The following is a 13,541-nucleotide window of genomic DNA, read 5'->3' on the forward strand; positions in this document are numbered from 1 at the left end:
ATCATCCATGGAGAGGAAGTGGAGAAGCTGAACTCATACAAGTACCATGGGGTCCACATCAACAATAAACTGGACTAATGCAAAATAAACCAGTATGTGGTAATGGGGAAATTACCGGCAACTGCATCTGCCGGAAAACAACAGTAGCACTTTGCATTCCCCATGAGAACTGACCGACTTGATGAGTTTATCAACAAAGGCACTACAGCAAAGCATCCGTTAAAACAGCACCCTTTTCATTCACACACCAGGTTATTTTGAGATGTAAATGCCCAGAAGAATACACTTAATTATTGTGCATGGTGCTTCACTGTGTATGTGCTATATATTGACTGTTTTTTCTCTGATCTGTCAACATCAAACATAAAATTTCACGTTATCAAGATAATTCTATAAAACAAAGGGCCAAAATTCTTCGGTTATAATTACTACTATTAAAGATGGCATAAGTTATCAGATGACCTTGCTGTCACCAATATGTGCGATTACCTATTTATTTTTTCTTTTCATCATATTTACGTACAATGATGTTAACTGTTATTACGCATTAATAAGCTGTTAAATGCTGTGTGCGTGCAGCGCAGTCTATTGGTGTTAACTGTGCGTTTCTTGAACACACCCCGCCCATTTAAACTCCCTGTCTCCTCCCACAGCCTCTGCAGATTACGTTTGTTTGACAACAACGCTGCAACCTTATCTCTTGTATAACCACCGATGATATCTAGATATCGATTTGTCTTCTAGGAACACCAGCATCTCTCTCTTTAACTGCGCAAAGACTGGACACTGGTCCCTTTTTCTTTTTGACAGCACACAGGGATCGACATGATGGTCGGACTCCGCAGTTGTCGGGTAATCCTGTGGCTGGCCCTGGCCGCCCTGCTGGGCTCCGTACTCGGGCTTGGTGAGGACCTCGACCGGCCTCTGTTCGGGCCTCCAGGCTCTCCTGTGCGGCTGCGGGAGGCTGACCCAGGCCTGAAGAAGGCTCTGGAGTTCGCCGAGGAGCGCTACAACCGGGGCTCCAACGCCATGCACCTCCGCAAAGTCAGCCGGCTAATCTCTGCCACCAAACAGGTAACAAAAATGAAGATGTGATTCTAACTTTTTTTGATGTTATTTATTCACAGCAACATGTTTTGTTACAACAGACTGGAGTGGATGGAGAATATTGGTTGTATTACCATGTAATATGTTGCCCAGTTCTTTGTAAACAACAGTGAGGCTGGGGGCTATGTAAAACTGCGTCACGTTAGCAAGGGTTAGCTAAACAAAGACCGGAAAGGTTGCTTTCCTCCAAAATAATAGCATAAACTGATGACAGCGGCACAAATGTTCTGTGGATGCGCTACAAAAAAAAAAAAGAAAATGATGAGTACATTTCATTTTCACCTTTCCAGGTCTGTCAGCAAGTTTGTAATATATATTTAATCGTGGCACTCTTTGGAAATCCTACATACGAAGATTACAGGTAGCATGCCCTCCGTATGTCCATCTTTTCATTCTGACCGGAAGTCATGTCATTGAGTTTAACCTGACCAAATGGCTTCACCAGTCATTAGTCAGCGCATCAACCTGTGCAGCAGGGCCTAGTGTCACCAGCGTGTCCATGCAGCAAGAGAAGCATCCAGATACAACAACAAAGTCAATAAAGACTCACAAAAAGCTTAGTCTGCCTAAATGTCTCTCAGATACACAAGTATTGTATGACAACTTGTACACTAGACTTTGTAAACACTTTGAAAACACTAGTGTTTTCATAAAAGTTTGTTTCAAGAAGATTTTTTGTTTGTCAATTAAAAGTGTGTATTTCTCTGTTCTCCAGCTGGTTAAGGGTATTCGCTACACTATAACAGTGGAACTGAGCAACACTCAATGTAAGAAATCTGCCATGCTCAGGACATGTGACTTCTATCCTGAGTCACAGAACCTCAAGGTAGGCTGTGTGTGTGTGTGTGTGTGTGTGTGTGTGTGTGTGTGTGTGTGTGTGTGTGTGTGTGTGTGAGAGGGAGACTGACTTTGTGAGCCATGAACTCTGTGACAGAAAGGTCGTCACCGTTGTGGTAGCAGATTTTACTCAGATGTATGTAATACTACAAAATGGTTAAGTGCCTGTGTGTGCAGCAAACTGTGTAACGAATTATTAGTGCAGGATGTGTAGTTCTGTTTGTTCAACTGTCACCTGCCATCTGATCTTGTGACTTGAGTTTGACTTGAAGTAACCCCAAGCATGCCTCATGCTCACATGCATGCATGCACAACGCTGACACATAAACTTCTGTTATGTTTGTTTCTTTGTTCCTCTGTTCTTGGACTTCGTAGTGAACACCAAACTCTAGAAAAAGAAGACCCAAATGAAGCTGTTGCACTCTAAAAATTGTAAAGACTTGCAAGTTTGATGTTGCTAGTGTGGGCTGCTCTGTGTTAAACACATTCTGTCACTTATTCAGTCAATTTTCAGTCTGAATATACACTTTGTATAGCAATATAATGAGGTTAATCCACTGTTAATAATATAGAATATTTCTGTCCTCTGGGTGTGTCTTTATTAGACGGAGGTGTGTCTGTTCGAGGTGTGGGACATTCCCTGGCAGGGCACCTCAACTCTGCTCAAACAGAAGTGCCAGCCTAAAGGTCAGTCAGCAGCCAAAAATCACTGATCATTAAACATCTGGAAAACTCATGATTTTTCAGTTGTCAACATAGATCTGAGGGACACATCTGTGGTTCCTCTGCACTGCTATCTTGCATTTATTCTTACCTCTTGGTTAACTGTAATCACTGTTGACCTACTGTTTATATGTTTTCAGTGTTATCCCATGATGCTCTGCTTCCTCTGTAACAGAAACATTATCTTCCAGGATTGCCTCTATCAAACCGATTAAAACAACACATATGCAGAAAGTAATTTGACACCAGCATTACAAAGAAGGACTCCCACATAATCAAAGGATCTGTTTGTATTGATTGACACTGATCTCGCCAAGCAGCTCAAACCAACCTGTGCTGACAGAGTCACTGAGGAGTGACTTCATGCGTACAGTCCCTTCACGCTAACCGTATTTTGTTCTGTTTGGATGTCATACCAGAAAAAAACTAAATTTGACCCTCATTGCTCAGTCATTATGTAACACTAATGTTTACTTGCTTGATAAGTGAGGTTCAAGTCCACCAATAAATGCTTGAGCTCCGAGCGTGCAACAATAGAATTGATTTTAAGGCTCTGAGACTCATGAGATGAGTTTCTCAAGCAATAATGAACCATGTGAAAGTTGTCGTACAGCTTCCATGTATTGAAATCCGTTAATGTACTTTTAAACACATGCAGCATGAATATAGCTGTTAGGCACACTGATGCTGAAAATGTTGTCCTCGGTGTCTCTCTTATCAGTTGAACCTCAACCAGAAGAGACCAACAAGGTAATGGATGCAGCCACCAGCCAACCTCTGGAGGTAAAAATCATGTCACATTTTAGACCAATAACAGGACTGAAAACACTGTCAGCGTTGAGCTCCATCTTGTTGTCTGCTTCTTATATCCTGCTACTATCAATCTGAACTTGAGCTTAAGGTCTCAGTTGTTGATTGTTTATCTGGCAGGAGTCTGTGGAGCTGCTGGGCCAGTTCAAAGAATTCATGGTGAAATACAATAAAGTCTACAGCAGCCAGGAAGGTGAGCGATTGAGACATATATGCTGATCATACCAAACATAGCAAGGTGCATACAGCGTCACATTCCTGCCTAAGCACCTGCAACCCTTTGTAGTCACAGCCCACTCATAGCAACAATAAAACCTAAACATCAATATGCCTTATCAAGTAAGAGCCTTTGGAGTTAGTATCTTATCAACAGCAAATAAACGTGACTAAACTTTAAATAGCTAAGACTCTCAGATGAGACATTAAACGCAACACAACCATGACAGATAATGTCATGACTGGTTGTTTGAGAAAAGATGCTGGAGTGTTACTGAAAAGGAATATCCAGAGCAATAAAACAGAGACTGTCACTGTCAAGTGTCAAAGCATTTTTAAGTATTTGTTAATTTGACCTTTGATCCTGCAGAGGCAGACCGCCGTCTGCGCATCTTTCACGAGAACCTGAAGACTGCTGAGAAGCTCCAGTCTTTGGATCAAGGGTCAGCTGAGTATGGAGTCACCAAGTTCAGCGACCTAACTGGTACGTGTATTTGACTGTGTGTGTGTGTGTGTGTGTGTGTGTGTGTGTGTGTGTGTGTGTGTGCCCATGTATTACTCACATTGTGGGGACAAAAATCTGTTTGCACAGTCACATGTGGGGACAAAATACAGGTCCCCACAATTTAAATCATTACATCTTAGGGTGAAGACCGAGGATAGGGTTACAGGTTAGGGGTAAGGTTAGGGTAGGGCTCCAGGAAATGAATGTAAGTCTATGTAATGTCCCCACAAGTGATGAAAACCCCTTAGAGTGTGTGTGTGTGTGTGCGCCTGTACTAGCTTTTTCTTGTATTTTCATGTAGTTGAAAGGCATCTTCAGCTTTTCATGTGCTGCATCAGTTTTTGTTTTCAAAAATCTTTTGAAGTAACACAAAAGTGCGACTGCTTTCTCCAGAGGAAGAGTTTCGCTCTACATACCTGAACCCACTCCTGAGTCAGTGGACTCTCCATCAACCAATGAAACCAGCCTCTCCTGCCCGAAACCCCGCTCCTGCCAGCTGGGATTGGCGTGATCACGGAGCTGTCAGTCCGGTTAAGAACCAGGTAGCATTTATCAGAGTTAATTATGGAGCAATTATCCAACATAGCATGTTAAAAGCAAATTATACCTCCTGCCTACTTCGTGCTGATTGGGGTGTGTGTGTGTGCGTGTGTGTGTTTCTTGCAGGGTATGTGTGGATCCTGCTGGGCATTTTCTGTCACAGGCAACATCGAAGGCCAGTGGTTCCTGAAAAATGGGACGTTGCTGTCCCTGTCTGAACAAGGTAACACAAGGACTCAAACTTTCTCCTGCAGAAAAAAAACTCTGTTTGCATTAGCAGATAAAAGGCCATGATTTGATTGGTCCATTGATTTGTCCCGCACAGAGCTGGTCGACTGTGATGGGCTGGACCAGGCGTGCAGAGGAGGACTGCCATCAAATGCTTATGAGGCTATTGAGAAGCTGGGTAAGACAAGTGATGTGTGCAACCCTTTTGAGACCTTTTAGCTCCTTGTGGACATTACAGCTACTTATTGACTCTGAGCATGTGCGTTATGCTGAGTGCCATCTCTGACCTTTTCATCTTCATCCTTCATGTGTTGTTAAGGTGGTCTGGAGTCAGAGACCGACTACTCCTACAGCGGGCACAAGCAGAGGTGCGACTTCACCTCTGGGAAGGTGGCCGCCTACATCAACAGCTCTGTGGAGCTGTCCAAAGATGAGAAGGGTGAGTGGGCTGAGCGAATAGAGACGTACTGAGGAGGATAGGGAAGACGAAGCACTGATAAATATGTCAATAGAATTTCATACAGAAACACACGCAAAGAAGCTTGTTTTCATCTAAAAGTGATGAGACACTAATTTGATTTAATGAACAAACTAATTACATGCTGATTTGTCATTTTCTATTTAAAAGGCAAATACATAGTGGAGATTGGTGGGTGGTGATTTTGTAGGTAGAATTGTAGCTATAAAATTCATCTCTGCCGCAGTTTGATACAAAGAACTAATTTTGTTTTTTGCCTCCTCAGAAATCGCAGCTTGGCTGGCTGAGAATGGACCGATCTCTGTTGCTCTCAATGCGTTTGCCATGCAGGTAAACAGTTTTTCCACTGCGACAGTATATCCATCCACCACAGCAAAGACTGAATCACTAAAATCTGACAGTCTTAACACACTGCCATCACCTCCAGACCAGACATAAAGTGTGTCAAAATGCATCTTATTTTTACTAATTAATCATCTGCATGCAACCATATTAAGCTCATTTTTATTGTCTTTTGAATGTCTGTAGTTCTACAGGAAGGGTGTGTCTCACCCTTTGAAGATCTTCTGCAACCCCTGGATGATCGACCACGCTGTGCTGATGGTGGGATACGGAGAGCGTGAGTGTTTTTATCCTCTCTTCATTTACCAAGTTCCTTCTCATGACAGAGACACATTTGTTGATCCTGTTTTCTGAGTCCAGATGCAGGATGCATTCAAGTGTGCTGTATGAATGCTTCTGTGCTTTCAGGTAAAGGTATCCCATTCTGGGCCATCAAAAACAGCTGGGGAGAGGATTATGGAGAGCAGGTAAGACAACCCCACCGACTAACAGTCTGTTTGTGGATTAGAGAAAGGTTGAAAAGGGCCTTAAAATTTGTATATTATTACATATAACATATATCAACTAGAACCTGCATTCTGATATTGAAATTAAAGGCGTCACTAGAATTTCTTGACTTGACAAGATGATAAGTCGTACAAACCAGTCAGCAGCGTAATGTCTTACCTGAAATGTGTCAGTGTGCACTATTGAATTCAACGCAGTGAGACCTCGACTGACCATCAATAAATGATTCGAGTGAGCATCAAAAACTTCTTCTTAACTCTCTATATTCACCTCATACAGGGGTTGGACATAATAACAGGAACCTTTACCTCACCTTTACAGTCTAATAGAATTCAGTACCACAGCCCTGCAACAAATAACATTATTGTGAAGGTTGCAACTTGTTTTGAGACCGTCAGAGAGATATGTTTCAACTCAGTGATACAGTCTAGAGTTATTCCATTTGGTTCCACCATACTGTACAAAACTAACTACTGTTTTCTGTCATATTGAATTAAATTAAATGGAAGGCTTGATGACAAGAAACTGCTTTGTTGCTGCCCATAAAATACTTGCTGGCTGTAACAACTAAATTTCCCCGGTGTGGGATCAATAAAGTCCTGTCTTATCTTATGTTATATAAAGTTGTGAGAGTGTGTGTGTTTATTCTCTCTGTGTCTCTTACAGGGTTACTACTACCTGTACAGGGGCTCCAATGCATGTGGGATCAACAAGATGTGCTCATCTGCTGTAGTCAACTGAAGCACAAACACCACACCATATTCACTCACTCACTCACACACACACACACACACACACACACACACACACACACACACACACACACACACACACACACACACACACACACTCATTTGATCCAGACTGCATGATGATCACATTCAGACGCACATAAAGTCCTACTGATGTTACTTGTCCGTTAAACCAGCCTAGTGTTCCACCCTCATACTTCACACCTCATGTCAGTCTACTGAAAACATACCAGCTATAACAAAATAAGGGTTGCTGAGAAATTTTCAAGTAATTTTAAACTAGATCTTTTGTGTGAATTTCATTCCGTTAGTCCTGCAGGTCAAAATGATTGCTGTGTATTAGGCAGTATTGGTTTTAACTCATCTTTCCTCACAGTAACTGAGCTCATGTTCGATAAGGAGCATGCACTAATTGTTGTTAGCCTTGTGTCTTGTCAGTTTTCTTGGATGTTTTGTTACCAGTGCTAATGCTACGTAGTACTTGAGAGGGGGGTTGAAAGATGGGGGTTTTACTTTATATCGGTCTGTGCATTACTAAGTAACTGCAATGCAATAGTAAAAACTGCTGTAAAACAGTGAGAAATGAATGAAGGTTGAATAAAAAAATGTGTGAAATCCTATTTGTTGTTTATGGTGTTCTTTCAACAGAATTAAACTTTATTAATTGGAAAGACAAATGTGAAATGCAACATCTATATAAGTACTGAATTTATTAACCACAATGAATATCTAATTGCTAAAATGCCATAGTGACCGATGTGAACAGTGAGGGGAGACAACGTTTTACTTTACATGTACTAAGATTATAATGGCTGGAGCTGTCTGTAGTCTGCTTGTCAGTATTTATTAGCCATAAGCAGCTTTAAAGATGGCACTGATAATGGAAAGCTTGTTTATGTGGTATGTGACATCAGGTTCATTAAATGCTGATCTTGAACGTTGCCCAAATTTAGAAAACGCAAAACACTATTTCCCATAATGCACTGCCATCGTCACGGAAGAACTAGACCTCTGTTGAGTAGGAAACAGAAATCCGTCGCACATAATTAAGACTTAGTTGTTGAGTCAGACAAACAATAGCAATTGATGCTGAAGTGACAAAGTTAAATTCTAATGTCCACGTCTCTAATTGAAATGTTAACTGTAGTTCTAAGCCCTTATCGCATGGCCGTTTAGCCAGAATATAAAGAAAAATAGACGACAACCCTTATTTTGAAAAGGGTAGCCAACTGGACACAGGAAGTGCAAAGTCCGGTGTTGCCAGAAAACAGGAACGCATGTGGTTCGGCTCTACTTCTGAAATATTTCAACGTGTCTTTTTTCGAAAGTGGCTTTTAGCTGATGTCAAGCTGCCCAGAAACATTTTCTGCATCGAAAAGAAACAATTACGCTTTTCTTTCTTTCAAGGTTAGCATGTAACCTGCTAATGCAGATGAGTGTTTTGAGATAGCTAAAGTTAGCTTAGTCGGCTAACATAAATCACTAGTTAGTAATCTTACTGTTAATTGTAAGAAAACAACTCTTTGCTTCCTTTTCTGGCTAATTAGTAAGTTGAGGGAGTCTGAAGTGCTGTCATTAGTCTAGCTATCATTGAAAATACTGAGGTAGCCAAAGTTTTACATAAGCGTCTAATTTAAGCTAGCTGATAACTGATGTATGTGAGGTTAGCTAATATTCACGTTTGCTAACTTCAATACGTTTGATCAGCATCCTGTTTTAGTTCATTGTCTCGTTAACGTATCGTTAGTTGACCACAGCTGACCTCACCGATAGAGTGCATTACTGCTCATCATAACTTGGCCCACACGCTTGTTTTCTCAGCTGGCGAAGGAACCTGAAGCTCACCGTTGATAATGTCACAGGCCACAAAACGCAAACACGTTGTCAAGGAGGTTCTTGGAGACTTTGTGACACCCACAGAAAACCAACAGATTGTGAGGGTGAGCTGTTTTTGCTCGGTAGTGTGTTTAAGGTAGTGACGACAAACAACCACCCACATGACAGGAAACAAAAAGACATGGTCTTGACTCTATCCTATACCTGTACATTTGTAGGTTATCAGTAGCCGTGGCAACAACCTCCATGAAACTGTCACAGCCCAGGGTGAGACTTTCCTGGTGAGCATGCCCACCAAGTTCCGCAAGAACATCTGGATCAAGAGAGGTAACTGATGATGGGATGTAGATTAAAGGTGGTGTAGGTCATTCTGGAGAAAGATTGCTGATAAATATTAATGGGAAACAAACAAAAGTGGGTCTGACCAAATCACACACTTTTCCAGCTAATCAGCAACAGCTGGCGCTCATGCTGTTGCACAAGCCAATGGGAATGGGAGAGGAGATGGACTGAGTGAGAGGGAGTTAAATGAGGCTTACTAACATTTAATTGCAATGTGAAGAATACAAGATGACAATCTGAACAATCTGTCTCCAGAACGACTCACCCTGCCTAGAAGTATGAGAGACTTCTAGAGGTTGTTAGGTGTCAATGAAACAGCTCAGATTTCCATACTGCTTCCAGTGCTTGTGGGAGTCACCAAGGCTGAACAAACCTGTTGAGTACATTTCGTTCCTCACAGAACATCTGCAAAGCAGAACATTTTGAACTCTGCGTTATTATACCCATGTTCACTTGCAAGCAGTCTCCATCTTCTCTGCTGTTCTGTATTAATCTCTTTTGCCACCTGTTTTACTTTGGAAATAAATGGCAGCATTTCACAAAAATTACCAGCTTTAATTTTTTATCAATCAGAAACCTTTCTGAATATCAGACCATGTCATTTTGGACACTTGATATCTTGAAGTTGTAAAACACTGGAGATGCGTCCGTACGGGCTTTGAAATGCACTCCAAAAATGTCATCAGTCTGATATCTTTCTCTGTGTTTATAATGACCTTTATTTTTTGGTTCACATTTAAAATCTGTCTGCTTTCTGATCCCCAAGGTGATTATGTGATTGTGGATCCTATTGAGGAAGGAGAGAAGGTGAAGGCAGAGATCAGCTTCATTCTCTACAAAGATCACATTCAGTACCTGCAGAAACAACAGCAATGGTGAGAACAAACACACACACACACATATGTTGACACACATCACAAAGCCAGCATCATTTTGTCAAGTATAATTGTGTGTGTTGTGGTTTTTCCTTGACGCTCTCAGGCCAGAGGGGTTTATGGAGGAGCCACCGGAGCAGGACAAGACAAACAAACAGCAGGAAAGGGAAGAGGGGAGGGAGGAGAAAGACGAGGAAGAGGACGTTAGCGACTCTGAAGATGATGAGAGCGACCTCTTTGTAAACACCAACCGCTCGAACTACCAGTACAGCGAGAGTGAGGAGGATGAGGAGGACAGTGAGGAAGATGACAACAATGAAGAAAGGACAGGTTCATAGGGGCAGAGCTGAGGACACGGACAATCGAGTGTGAGCGCTGTGGAAATCGTGACAGTGTCCTCTGCTGTGCTGCTGTTATCACTGACTGATTTGAAACGATGGTCCTCGTGCAGCCGCTTTCTCTGCAGTTCTTGTATGGAAGCCCATGTCGACACTAAATGACCAGGGTCATTAAGTGGACTTCAGCTTCATGGACCAAAATAAGCCTTGCTTGTTGAATTGATTCCAAAAAAATCAGTAATGTTGAAATTGAAGATTTATCCCAAATTCTAGCATGTTTATATACTGACCTCTGGTGCCACCAGTGCATTACAAGGTATACTGCATACCCAGGCCATAATGTACATTTGAAGGTTAATTTTTAAGTGTACTGTGCAGGATTTTCCAAAAAAAAACAAAACAATGTATAGTCTCAGAAAAATAATCCCACTGATGACCCACCAGAAGTGTGTGGCAGTGTGTTTATGTACAGAGACTCTGCCCTCTGACTGTGTTATTGTCTTGTTATTTTTTTGTGTGTTCAGGACATTTCTGGGCTGCAGCCTCGGGCAGTGCAGCTCCCAGCCAACAACAGCACTCAGATGAGATTGAGACTTCCTCAAAAGGCTGACACTGTTATCTGTGTCATCTGTGTCTGAAGCTCAGGTAGCACCTCTAAATTCTCCTGCCTTGACACAGACACACTTAGCTAATGTTGCTGTTGGCTTGTTGCCTTTAACTGGACAGGTTACATGTGACATGTAGTTATTGTCTGCTACTATGACTTTTAGCAAGCTTGACTGTAGACAGCTACGCTTGCTGGATACTTGGAGCCAGTAATCCAACAGTTAGGGCAGCTGTTTGTTTGTATTCGTAATTCAATTAACACACAACAAACACATTATTGATAAAATATTGCAAGATATCTCATCGCTCATTTCCCCACAGGCAGTCAGGTACCTGTGCTTCTGGTGGTGTTGAGCCACAGAGGATGGACTAAGTTTGAATGATGTATTTCCAAACAGCTGACTTGACAGTTCCTGTATAGTATACCTTAAATGTAAACTGTTCTATTCATTTATCCTCTTCTAACAGACAAAATAAACCTCAGAAAAAAATTGCGTAACTCACAAGGAAATCATTGTTGTCACTGTTGACAGAAGGCATGTTTGATTGTCGTTGGTGGTTTAGTGGTAAAATGTTGAAAGGTTAGGGTGTGGTGAGAATCTGGTGAGACCTGTCCCCTGAGGGTTATCGTGACAAGCTTGCCCACCATCACCCTTTGTGTACCACCCCTCGTGATAATTGTTTTGATTTGCTTTTCAAATGAAGGCAGCTGATCTCTGTGGTTCCCTTTGAAAGGTCTTGTAAAGAAAACTTTCTGGTTTCTTGAGTTTGTATCACGTGGCTCATCGTGACTGCTTTGTGCCTTTCCTGACTTTCCCTCCCCAGTTGCTGATTTTTGTGTGTTTAACGATGAACGTTCTTGAAGTAGATGAATTCTTATGCTGTTTGTCAGCACTTTGACTTGACATCATTCCATTCATGACTTTCATGTCAAGAATTCATCATTTTTTCTTTGTAAACAATCTCTTTCCTTTTATTTTACATTCAAAGTACAGTCTCCTCAGGAAAGTGATGGGCAGCAATGATACAAGCATGGATATGGAAATGAAGACATTTTTCCACATAGATGTGGAGTAGATGCCCAAAAGATGACCTCACACTATTTGACATTAAGTCATGGAGCAGTTTAGTTTGACTGCTGGTGGAACCGGTTCTACAGGAACTTTTTACATGTCACGTTCTGTCCCCGAGGTCTCTGAGGAAATACAAAGCCATGCTGACTCTAGTAATTTTGAATCTGTAGGAAGCTCCTAAAGCTATGAACTAACTGCAATGGGAAATATTTTTGCTGACTTTTTTTTAATTAAACATTTATACTTTTTTAGAAAGATGCATGTTGCAACAGACTTAAACAAACAAGGATGCTACCAAATTCTTAAAAAGAGCCAATAAGAGCTTATCAGTCTGAAACAACAGTTGAATGAGCCAAAGGTGCTGGTTTGGTTTCAGGGGACAGTGAATTCGGGGCTCTCTCACGGGCATTCAGTGTAAACAGATTTTTGGCCCTCCACATGCTCCCTGAGATGAGGTTGTTTTTTTTTATCTTGTATCCTTTGTTTCAGTGAAGTTTTTCAAGCTATATCTCAATATTTAAATAGTGTGTCTGTAAAACCATAAAATTGTAATGAAAACTATCACAAAGCCACAAACTGCTTTTGTGTTCAACTTTTTGTGTCTTCCCATCCAAGAGCTCTGCACACAAGACACCAGACACATCTGGATGAAGGGTGTTTTTGTCTGCATTTGCTTTCATACTAACATCACATCACTAGTACTAGTAGACGTGGTTGTGAGTTAGTAGTGGGGGTATTGAGTTGATGTATTGAGTAGTTAAATAGTTTATTTGGACAGGAAAGAAATGTTTTACAGGAATGTACACGAATGTATTTTTGCTAGAAAGTAGGAATTCCTAACTGGAGTGCAGCCAGACTTTCACTGTAAAACTTCACTGTAAACTCATTGGCTGACACCTCTCCAACACAGCATAACTGGCTCAACAACTGTAAACTCAAACTCATCCTGATAAGAATTACATTAATCATATGATCATATATGTCATATACACCCAAATAAACGGTGGTTTATATCATACTTTTTAGAAAAGACATAATACATTGTTCCTCATAGAAGTGAAAAGAATTCATAAACAATAAAACAGCATTGCTCAGTTCAGTGTGCTGAAGGGTTGCTGATACAGTCATCTGGTCTGATATGACCACCAGCATATGATGGCTGACGTAGCTTATGTTTTGTTCTAAACATTATTGTATAATGCACAATACTGAGCTGGTTCACAAACTTTATGGTTCTTCTGTTATAATAGCTTAAAACTGTTCAGCAAAAGTTACATTGTGTTTATTTGACTACAAATCATGCACACATTATCTTGGATTTTTCAAGAATATTATCCTCCATTCATTCATTTCCATTCATTTCAGTTCCATATGACAATAAACCTGCAGACAAAATGTCCACTGTCAGACTGACCGAGCAAAATTC

At 41.2% G+C, this 13,541-nt stretch overlaps 2 protein-coding genes across 6 annotated transcripts in view; both read left to right on the forward strand.

The window, feature by feature from the left end:
* Positions 1–636: 636 nt before the first annotated feature.
* Positions 637–13,541, forward strand: part of ctsf (cathepsin F) — a 113,522-nt gene continuing 100,617 nt past the window's right edge. For 4 of the 5 annotated variants that reach the window (XM_070962395.1, XM_070962393.1, XM_070962396.1 and 1 more), the window contains exons 1-14: positions 637–1,074; positions 1,823–1,933; positions 2,550–2,631; positions 3,389–3,450; positions 3,598–3,670; positions 4,064–4,177; positions 4,592–4,740; positions 4,865–4,961; positions 5,064–5,144; positions 5,286–5,405; positions 5,710–5,774; positions 5,973–6,063; positions 6,195–6,253; positions 6,960–7,058. In XM_070962395.1, coding sequence (XP_070818496.1) covers positions 826–1,074; positions 1,823–1,933; positions 2,550–2,631; positions 3,389–3,450; positions 3,598–3,670; positions 4,064–4,177; positions 4,592–4,740; positions 4,865–4,961; positions 5,064–5,144; positions 5,286–5,405; positions 5,710–5,774; positions 5,973–6,063; positions 6,195–6,253; positions 6,960–7,034 — 1,428 coding nt within the window. In that variant the 5' untranslated portion in view covers positions 637–825 and the 3' untranslated portion in view covers positions 7,035–7,058. Of the gene's footprint in view, positions 1,075–1,822; positions 1,934–2,549; positions 2,632–3,388; positions 3,451–3,597; positions 3,671–4,063; positions 4,178–4,591; positions 4,741–4,864; positions 4,962–5,063; positions 5,145–5,285; positions 5,406–5,709; positions 5,775–5,972; positions 6,064–6,194; positions 6,254–6,959; positions 7,666–13,541 lie in introns of those variants that run through there. The other variant, XM_070962392.1, reaches the window with a different exon arrangement.
* eif1ad (eukaryotic translation initiation factor 1A domain containing) lies at positions 8,279–12,688 on the forward strand. Its single transcript, XM_070962400.1, has 5 exons — positions 8,279–8,452; positions 8,867–8,985; positions 9,100–9,208; positions 9,990–10,098; positions 10,205–12,688. The coding sequence occupies exons 2-5, from the start codon at positions 8,899–8,901 to the stop codon at positions 10,434–10,436; spliced, it is 537 nt and encodes a 178-aa protein (XP_070818501.1). The 5' UTR covers positions 8,279–8,452; positions 8,867–8,898; the 3' UTR covers positions 10,437–12,688.

Source organism: Chaetodon trifascialis, chromosome 5 (assembly GCF_039877785.1).
Source record: "Chaetodon trifascialis isolate fChaTrf1 chromosome 5, fChaTrf1.hap1, whole genome shotgun sequence".
In the NCBI taxonomy this organism is placed as follows: Eukaryota; Metazoa; Chordata; class Actinopteri; order Chaetodontiformes; family Chaetodontidae; genus Chaetodon; species Chaetodon trifascialis.